Raw genomic sequence first — 9343 nt, 5'->3', positions numbered from 1 at the left:
TAGGCTCTCTCCAGGCAGACAGCGTCCAAGGAGAAACCAGTTTTCTAGCCTCCGCAATATCTGCCAGCTTGACAGGCAGCCTGTAGCTTCTGTAAAGTTCCTGGGAGTTCTGCCAAGGTAGACAGCCTCCCAATGCAGCCTCTCCCACTAACCACAGAAGCAAAACCCTACACAGAGCAACCTGCCTTTAAAAAAGGGCAGCAGAGTGGAAGCGGGGACAGCGGGGCCCATGATGCTCTCGGCCCCCCTGCTGCTCCTCTTGGCCCTCGCTGGCCTCTTGCTGCTCTGCGTCTGGGGCCGCCCTGCCCCCCGGGGCCACCTCCCTCCTGGGCCCTGGCCTCTGCCGTTCCTGGGCAACATTTTGCAAATAGACCACAAGAGCTTTCTTGGATCCTTCCAGACCGTAAGATGGGGCAGGGGAAAGGGTATGGAAAGGCAGGAGGTGAGTGGGTGGGAACCTGGGACCAGTGGTGGCCAGGGGGCCCTGGGCCCAGCCTTGGGTGGGGCTTTGCATGCCGGTTTGGGAGTTCTCTTCCACGGCCCTATGCCTGCTAGTAAAGCCTCTGGAATTCCCAGGAGATAAGATGAGGGGAAGGTCGATGGAAAGAGAAATTCCCATAGACCTGAGGCTTTGAGTTGGGGTCCTGGGAAGAGGTACTAGAGATGGGATTTGGAGGTGGGGCGGGGAGGGGGGGCTCTGCATTTTTTGAAATTGAAAGTTGAGCAGTTCTTGGGCAAGACGAGGACGTGGGTCAAGGGCTCTGGGCGGAGGGTGGAGGCTGCGGAGCACAATGTCCCCTTCTTTCCCAATGGGGCCGCAGCGGTGGTGGGGCGGTGGCGGTGGGGGGGGGGGCCTGAACTGAGGGGCGTGATCCAGGCCTGAGGGCGGGCGACTCTTCTCCTGAGTTAGAGACTGACGCCTGGATCTTGGCTCCACAGCTGAGGAGGAAGTATGGCGACGTGTTCACCATCTACCTGGGGCGGCAGCCGGCCGTCGTCCTGTGCGGGTACGAGGCGCTGCGGGAGGCCCTGGTGGATCAGGGCGAGGCGTTCTCAGGCCGCGGGTCCATCGCCATGATCGACCACATCTTTCAGGGCACCGGTGAGGGGGGGACAGGGGCGGGCACCGGGGGGAGCATGGGGGAACGTCCTGTGCATCTCCCACCCCTCCCCCCACCGCCCAGGTGTGGCCTTCGCCACTGGAAGGCCTTGGAAAGTCCTCCGGCAATTCTCGCTGGCCACCCTGAAGGACCTGGGGATGGGGAAGCGGAGCATAGAGGAGCGGATCAAGGAGGAGGCTCGCTGTCTGGTGGAGGCGCTGCGGGAATCCCCGGGTGAGCCTGCCTGGGAGGGGGCTGGACTGGGGCAGGTGGCTGGGGGGACGGGGACAGAACGAAGGAGAGAGAGAACGAGACTGACACAGAGAGACGCAAGGGCAGAAGCAGGGAGATGCAGAGAGAGACGGACAGGTAGACAGAAAAAGAGAGAAAGTGGGAAGCAGACTTGGCCCAGTGGTTAGGGCGTCCGTCTACCACATGGGAGGTCCGCGGTTCAAACCCTGGGCCTCCTTGACCCGTGTGCAGCTGGCCATGTGCAGTGCTGATGCGCACAAGGAGTGCCCTGCCACGCAGGGTGACCCCGCGTAGGGGAGTCCCACGCGCAAGGCGTGCGCCCCATAAGGAGAGCCGCCCAGCGCGAAAGAAAGTTCCGCCTGCCCAGGATTGGTGCTGCACACACGGAGAGCTGACACAACAAGATGACGCAACAAAAAGAGACACAGATTCCCATGCCACTGACAACAACAGAAACGGACAAAGAAGAAGACCTAGCAAATAGGCACAGAGAACAGATAACTGGGGCGGGGGGGGGGGGGGGGGGGGAGAAGGGGAGAGAAATAAATAAATAAAATAAATCTTTAAAAAAAAGAAAAAGAGAGAAAGAATGAGGCAAAGAGAGACAGGCTGAGGGGAGAGGCAGAGAAAGAAGGAGAAGCAGAGCAGACAGGAAGCGAAGAAATGGAGAAAGCATGGAGGACACAGCTAAAGTAGCTCTAGAAGCAGACACTTCAAGGGAAAGACCAAGAAATAAAAAGGCAAAGAGGCCTCGACCTCATGGAGGGAGTCAGACCGAGACGGGGACCAACTGTCACGGGGAGAACGATGCCTAGAAAGCAAAGCGGACACCCGTGGCTGTGTGAAAGATGGGCTGGCTGGGAGCCAGAGATGCCACCACACAAGGTAAGTTGGCCCCAGCCAGGTCGGTCACCCCGAGGGACACTGCATGCCCCCAGGCCCCCATGACACCTCTCACCCCCAGGGGAGTATCTGGACCCCAGTCTCCTCCTTCACTCGGTCACGGCCAAACATCATCTGCTCCATCGTCTTTGGGGAGCGCTTTCACTACCAGGACCCCGAATTCTTAAGGCTGCTGGATTTTGCTGAACCAAATCTTCGTCACCCTCAGCACTTCCTACTGCCAGGTGAGGCCCAGCTTTCCATGGTGGGTCAGGCATAAGGATGGTTTGACCCTGGGAAGGTGCTTCTGTCCTGAGCGTGGAAGCAAGAAAGCTTCAAGAATTCCGTTTGTGGAAGAGGGGAGCTTATCTTCATCTCTTCCCTGCTTCCAAGCACAGTAATATCCATAAGACTGCTGGGAGCTTATGTGGGGCCTTTGTGGGAATTAGAAAATGGCACCACGTCCTCGGGAAATAAAAACATCTCAGTTTACCACTGCACGACCTGAGGAGTTCTGTCCAGGGCAGCTTTCCAAGTCCTGGTTCCATGAACACAAACACTCACACTTGTTTTTTTTTTTTTTAAGGTTTATTTTATTTATTTCTCTCCCCCCACCCCACCACCCCCCATCTGCTCTCTGTGTCCATTCGCTGTGTATTCTTCTGTGTCTGCTTGCATTCTCAGCACCCCCGGGAATCTGTGTCTCTTTTTGTTGCATCACCTTGCTGTGTCAGCTCTCTGTGTGTGCGGTGCCACTCCTGGGCGGTCTGCGCTTTATTTGCGTGGGGTGGCTCAATGCGGGGTGCACTCCTAGCGCGTGGGGCTCCCCTATGCGGGGACACCCCTGCACGGCATGGCACTCCTTGCAAGCGGCAGCACTGCGCGTGGGCCAGCTCACCACATGGGCCAGGAGGCCCCTGGGTTTGAATCCTGGACCTCCCGTGTGGTAGGCGGATGCTCTATCAGTTGAGCCACATCCACTTCCCCAATACTCCACACTTTTGTTACTCACATACACCTCCCTGGACCCCTAAGGGTCACACACCACCAGCTGTGCTCACACTTCACCCCCTACACCCTCCTAGGTGAGAAGATGAGGCAGGAGGACCCTCAGCAGATGTGGGAGTGTGATTAGGACAGGGTGCAGCTGTGCCAGCACCCCTGCGTGTGTGCGTGAGGGTGTGGGGCGCTCAGCTGGGAGGCGCATTCCCTAAGGCTACAGGGAGCACAGGCCCCTTAGATGTTGCTCCGTTGTACAGTGTGCAACCTCAGCACCCCACAGTGGAAGCCCCGGACCCCCAGCACTGGCCCAGGGAGGGCAGAACAGGCTCCAGGACTTTCGTTGCTTCCCCTAGGTGTTTGAGTTCTTCTCTGGGATCTTGAAACACTTCCCTGGCACCCACACACGTTTGTTCAGCCGCGTTCAAGAACTGAAAGATTTGATCACTGAGAACATTGAGAGGCACCGGAAAACCCTGGACCCCAGCACCCCCCAGGACTTCATTGATTCCTTCCTGCTCCGCATGGACAAGGCAAGGGCCAGGTTGGGGGCAGATGGGAAAGAGAACGATTGACACCGACAGTGAGCTAGTTTGGTTACAATGACGGCATACTTCTTGCTTAAATATTGAAATCCTTCCCCTTAGGAGCTGGGAAAAGAGCCACTGGCCCAAGCCTCGTCACACCCACCTCCTCTCTCCCTCAGCCTCCAGCCCCTCTCCCAGGAAAACCTGCTAAGAGATAGCAACTAAAGAGTTCATGTCTGGTCCAGCAGGGGATGTCTGAGACTGCTTTCCCCTCTTGCTCCCATTCTGACTGGTTGAAAGCCCATGTCTATTCTGATTGGTCAGACTCCCACGTCTGTTCAGATTGGTTGGAGGCCTATGTCTATTCTCATTTGTCGGAGGCACATGTCTATTCTGACTGATCTGGCAAGTACCATACTACTAATTAAATATTTTCAAATATTATCACCCCGGGATAGACAGCCACAAGGGCCCATCAGAAGAGCAAAGACAGAGAAGGATAGTAGTACTAATAAGATGACAGTACTGTCACTGATGTTTCTCGAGCCTTTCCATAATATCAAAACAACCTCAAATGAGGAAATGGAAGCAGAAGGGTTAAGTTTCTTGCCCAAAGAGTTTGAACCCAGGCAGTTTTGCTCCTGAGTCCACCCTTTTGGCCACTCTGTTGACCTTGAATGGGGGGGGGGGAGTGATAATTAAAGAAAAAGAAAAAGTGGCATAGAATAACTTGAGGGGGAGCAGGTAGAAAAGAAGACACGGGAACTGGAAATCTTTGCGAAGGGAGACGTTAAGGATTGTCCACCCCCGCCCCACAGGAGCGCAACCTTCCTGAGAGTGTGTTCCACCAGAAGAATCTTGTCCACACCGTCTTCTCATTGCTCTTCGCTGGCACCGAGACCTCCAGCACCACCCTTTACTACGGGTTTTTACTCCTTCTTAAGAACCCGGATGTCTCAGGTTAGCTGGGCTTATGGTGGAGTGGGCAGTGGTCTCTGTGGCCATGGTGGAAGGTTGTTGGGTGATGGGTGAGATGGACAGCACTGTCCTGGCTGGTCCAAAAAATAGTAAAAGTCCACCCCTGTAGGGATTTGTATGTTATAATAAATCTTTGCCACTGCAAAACCCTTTGAAGGTGAGAAGGCTCTTTACAGTTTATAAAAATAGTTTTCGTTCATTGAAGCATTTTGTGATTTAGGAGGTACTTTTTTGGTGACCATTTCAAGGTGCTTTCCAGTTTACAAAACGTGCTTACATCACAAGACATTACCATTGCAAAGCAGTTTGCAGTCGACAAAAGCGCATGGCTCTGGACAGCTCATTTTGAAGGTGACGAAGAACTTAACTATTTGGAGCATAGTGCTGGTTTACAACAAATTAAAAAGTCTGCAGATCAGACTTTAAGAAACTCTCTAGTCAAATGCTTTATTTTATGGGTAAGGAACTTAAGGTCCTGAGTGGAGACCACCCAGCAAGTTGGTGGGAGAACAGGATCTGACGCAGCCACAACTCATTCTTAGTTGGAAAAAAAAAAATTGACTTTAAGGGTTGAATAACGAATTTCTACCCAGCCATCTTTACCCAACATGAACCCTTCTAGTAAGTAGAGGGGACATCTCAGACAAGACTTCCTCATAAAGATGCTGTTTTCATTCAGAAGGAGCAATAACCCAATTTTACCTTCAAGAGTTCACAAGAGCCTCCCCAGCTCATCCACAGGACATTTCATGGGTGCCTTGGTTGAGCCCACTGTTCTGATCATTCATTGATGCCCCTGTCCATCCTCAGAGAAAGTCCAGGATGAAATTGACAGGGTGATCGGCCCACTTCGCCTTCCAGCACTTGAAGATAGGGCAGAAATGCCTTATACAGATGCGGTCATCCATGAGATCCAGAGATACAGTGACCTAAGCCCCCTGGGGATCCCCCACTCTGTCATCAGGGACACCCATTTACGAGGATATCTCCTCCCTAAGGTGAGACAAGCAGAGCCAAAAAATATCGGACAGAGGGTGCCAGCTGCCTATAGTCCTACAGTTCAGGTGTCTTGTTATTGGAATACAATGAGAATTTTTATTTCCAGATTTCTATGGTGAAGGGGGAGTGAGATTTTGGAAATATACCCAAATCCTCTCCCTTCTACTCTGCCTTCTTTTATCTTAAGCTTTTAAATTTGAAATAATTTCAAACTTACAGGAAATCAGTTTTAAACTTTATTAGATATCAGGTTTTCTTTCACTGAAAAATACCACATACTAAGAGCTGTTTTACAATAGACCCCTTTTGTTAAAGCTATTTCATCACTGTCCTTTCCTTCCTCCTTCGAGAGAGTGTTTACTGTTTGATGTTCCTCCTTCCACACTTTCTTCACATTCATATGGGCACACACAGCGTATATACACATATATCCCCAAATCAGTTCATACTATAGCCATCACTTTTTTAGGAGGTACCAGGAATAGAACCTTGTGTGTGGGAAGCAGGCGCTCAACCACTAAACTACACCAGCTCCCCAATGACAGTTGTTTTTTTTTTAACTCACTTCTTGTTTTTAGGAGGAACTCGGGATCAAACCTGGGGCCTTGTACATGGGAAGCAGGCGCTCAACCACTTGAGCTCAACCACTTGAACTACACTAGCCTGAGCTACAACCACTTGAGCTACCCTATCCATCACTTTGCATCTGAGTTCATAGTGCGATGTCTCCTTCCACACCTGTCTTTATGTGCATACAACACACTTTTTCTATTTGTCTCTGTGTGTGTGTATGTGCATGGGGAGGCCTTTCCTTTTTTATTAATTTAACAGCACATTGGGGACATATCTTCAGGTCCATATCTATGGTTCCAATTCACTCTTCTTTCATGTTCTGGAGTGTTCCTGACTATGGATGTACCTAGGGGTGATAGGCACAGTATCCATTCCCCCCACCTGGGCACCAACCGATCAAATTTGATTCTGACCCTAGGGCTGGCCTTGGAGGCCTCTGCTGGGCTAGATGGAACTTTTTAGTTGATGGATCATGAGAAATCCAGAGAGTCTCAGGGAAGTGGGTGCAGGGTGGTGGGTGGGGGCCTGGAGGCACGGGAGCAGCAATGCTTAACCGAGTGGGCAGGCATTTCAGGATGGTAGCCGCCCCCGTAGCATCCCATGCTGAGTGCAGCTGATCACCCACTGTGGACGCCCCGTGACTGTGCCCGTGCTGACGCTCTGTGGGTTCCCTTGGCTTTGACCCCCTTTTAGGACACGACTGTGTACACTGTCATAAACTCCGTCCTCCACGACCCGCGCCACTTTGAGAAACCAGACGCCTTCTACCCTGGCCACTTCCTGGATGCGGAGGGCAACTTCAAGAAGCAGGAAGCCTTTATTCCCTTCTCCATGGGTGAGCAGCCCCCTTCCCCGCCTCATGAGGGACCCAGACTCACCTTCCCTTCTGCCTGCAACTTTCTTTCTTTGTCCACCCCTAAAGCTGGGTGAACATTTTTGAAAAATAGGAGAATTCTGAAAGAAAGAGAAAGCAACATGTCTGTAGAGACAAAGAAGTTGTGAGGGGGAAGGAAAGAGAGGAGGGGTGAGGAAGGAGAAAGATGGAGGCTAAGTCTGTGATGGAGATGAAAAACAATGGCACTCACACATGCACAAACAGCAGATAAGTAAAGGATCCATTACTGATTGTCTGCTGTGTGCCAAGAAATGGGGAAAGGTGTTTTCTTTTTTTTCCTTTCAAAATAAAAATAACTTTATTGTTTTTTCTATTTTTCTAAGTTTTATCCAAACCAGAGAGAGTTGAAAGCAAAAAATCACCTGCAATTCATCAATACAAAAACAGACCTGTTAATTTTTCAGAGTGTATCTTTCCAAATTTTTAATTAAATGTGTGCACACACAAAGGTAGGTGATAGATAGAGAGAGAGAGAGATAGATAGATAATTGGTAGGTAGGAAAATAAATGAAAGAAAGGGAAAGGAAGGGGAGAGAAGGAACATTTACTTAGTTTTTGTTAGTCCCTTGTTTTAAATCCTACAACAGGGTGCAGCCTAAACTGTGGCCCAGCCCAGGGACACATTTGCTGATCACCCTTGCTCTTGCCGCAGCAGTTCAACCCTGTGTTGAAGGCAACAGTCAGTGCGTCCTGAGCGCTCCCTCTAGGCGAGACCCTTTTGTAATGGTTAATTCTGCCTGGCAGGAAGATACAAGTCGGATATATCAATTTTTTTCTTTCTTTTATTACAAAATTTTTAGTTTCTTTTTCATGGTGTGGTAACTACGAAGTGATGTTAGATTTAAATAATTTTTAATTTTCATTTTATATCGTTTTTATTAGGGCCATATCTCAAAAAAAAAAAACCAAACAAACAAAAAAGACCAAAAAAGAGGATAATGTGCAGGTTCCTGTATGTATAAATTCATGCTCTCTTTCAGGAGAGCGGCTAATGGCAGTTTGCTTGATGAATCAGGGTGTGGAAATGGTTGCCTATGCGTTGATTTGGAAAATGGTTCCCAGTACAGACCAAAGAGAAAAATACAACCAAAGAACTACAACTTGAAAGATTTTTCAGTGATGAGAGTCCACCTTTGTGTATTAAGATAATGTAGTTTAAAAAAAAAAAGAAAAGGGAAAAAAACCTTGATGTAAATTCCTCCTTTTCCTCTGGCTTAATGAATATCAGTTATTCTGTATAAAATCTTTATATGTTCCACATAGTAAGAATAAATGTACATTAAATCTTGTTTAAGAAAAAAAAAAAGAAACCTAGGGGCGAGGGTCAGCGGCTGGATAGGCCAATGTCTGGGCGCCCGCGGCCGCGCCTGGCGCAGGGCGAGGGAGCTCAGGGCGGCCGGTGGGGAGCGCCCTGTGGGGGAGCGGCTGGTGGGGGGGCGGCTAGCAGGGGGGCGGCTGGTGGGGGAGCGGCCGGTGGGGGAGCGACCTGTGGGGGAGCGGCCGGTGGGGGAGCGACCTGTGGGGGAGCGGCCGGTGGGGGAGCGCCCTGTGGGGGAGCGGCCGGTGGGGGAGCGCCCTGTGGGGGAGCGGCTGGTGGGGGGGGCGGCTAGCAGGGGGGCGGCCGGTGGGGGAGCGCCCTGTGGGGGAGCGGCCGGTGGGGGAGCGGCCGGTGGGGGAGCGCCCTGTGGGGGAGCGGCCGGTGGGGGGGCGGCCGGTGGGGGAGCGGCTGGTGGGGGGGCGGCTAGCAGGGGGGCGGCTGGTGGGGGAGCGCCCTGTGGGGGAGCGGCTGGTGGGGGGGCGGCCGGTGGGGGAGCGGCTGGTGGGGGGGCGGCTAGCAGGGGGGCGGCTGGTGGGGGAGCGGCTGGTGGGGGAGCGCCCTGTGGGGGAGCGGCCGGTGGGGGAGCGCCCTGTGGGGGAGCGGCTGGTGGGGGGAGCGCCCTGTGGGGGGAGCGGCTGGTGAGGGAGCGGCTAGCAGGGGGGCGGCTGGTGGGGGAGCGGCTGGTGGGGGAGCGGCTGGTGGGGGAGCGCCCTGTGGGGGAGCGGCTGGTGGGGAGCGCCCTGTGGGGGGAGCGGCTGGGTGGGGGGGGCGGCTAGCAGGGGGGCGGCTGGTGGGGGGAGCGGCTGGTGGGGGAGCGCCC

The 9343-nt window shown here is 52.8% G+C and overlaps 1 protein-coding gene across 1 annotated transcript; it reads left to right on the top strand.

The window, feature by feature from the left end:
- The first annotated feature begins 8 nt into the window (after positions 1-8).
- LOC101439883 (cytochrome P450 2B4-like) lies at positions 9-8532 on the top strand. The gene is given in 11 exon segments (XM_058280288.2): positions 9-403; positions 940-1102; positions 1185-1334; positions 2317-2360; positions 2362-2433; positions 2435-2479; positions 3590-3766; positions 4579-4720; positions 5549-5736; positions 7004-7145; positions 8186-8532. Coding segments are annotated over 11 exon segments (1422 nt in total). The 5' UTR covers positions 9-229; the 3' UTR covers positions 8311-8532.
- The last annotated feature ends 811 nt before the right edge of the window (positions 8533-9343 follow it).

This window comes from Dasypus novemcinctus, chromosome 18 (genome assembly GCF_030445035.2).
Source record: "Dasypus novemcinctus isolate mDasNov1 chromosome 18, mDasNov1.1.hap2, whole genome shotgun sequence".
In the NCBI taxonomy this organism is placed as follows: domain Eukaryota; kingdom Metazoa; phylum Chordata; class Mammalia; order Cingulata; family Dasypodidae; genus Dasypus; species Dasypus novemcinctus.
The sequence above is the reverse complement of the archived record's forward strand: the minus strand, read 5'-3'. Positions and strand labels throughout refer to the sequence as shown.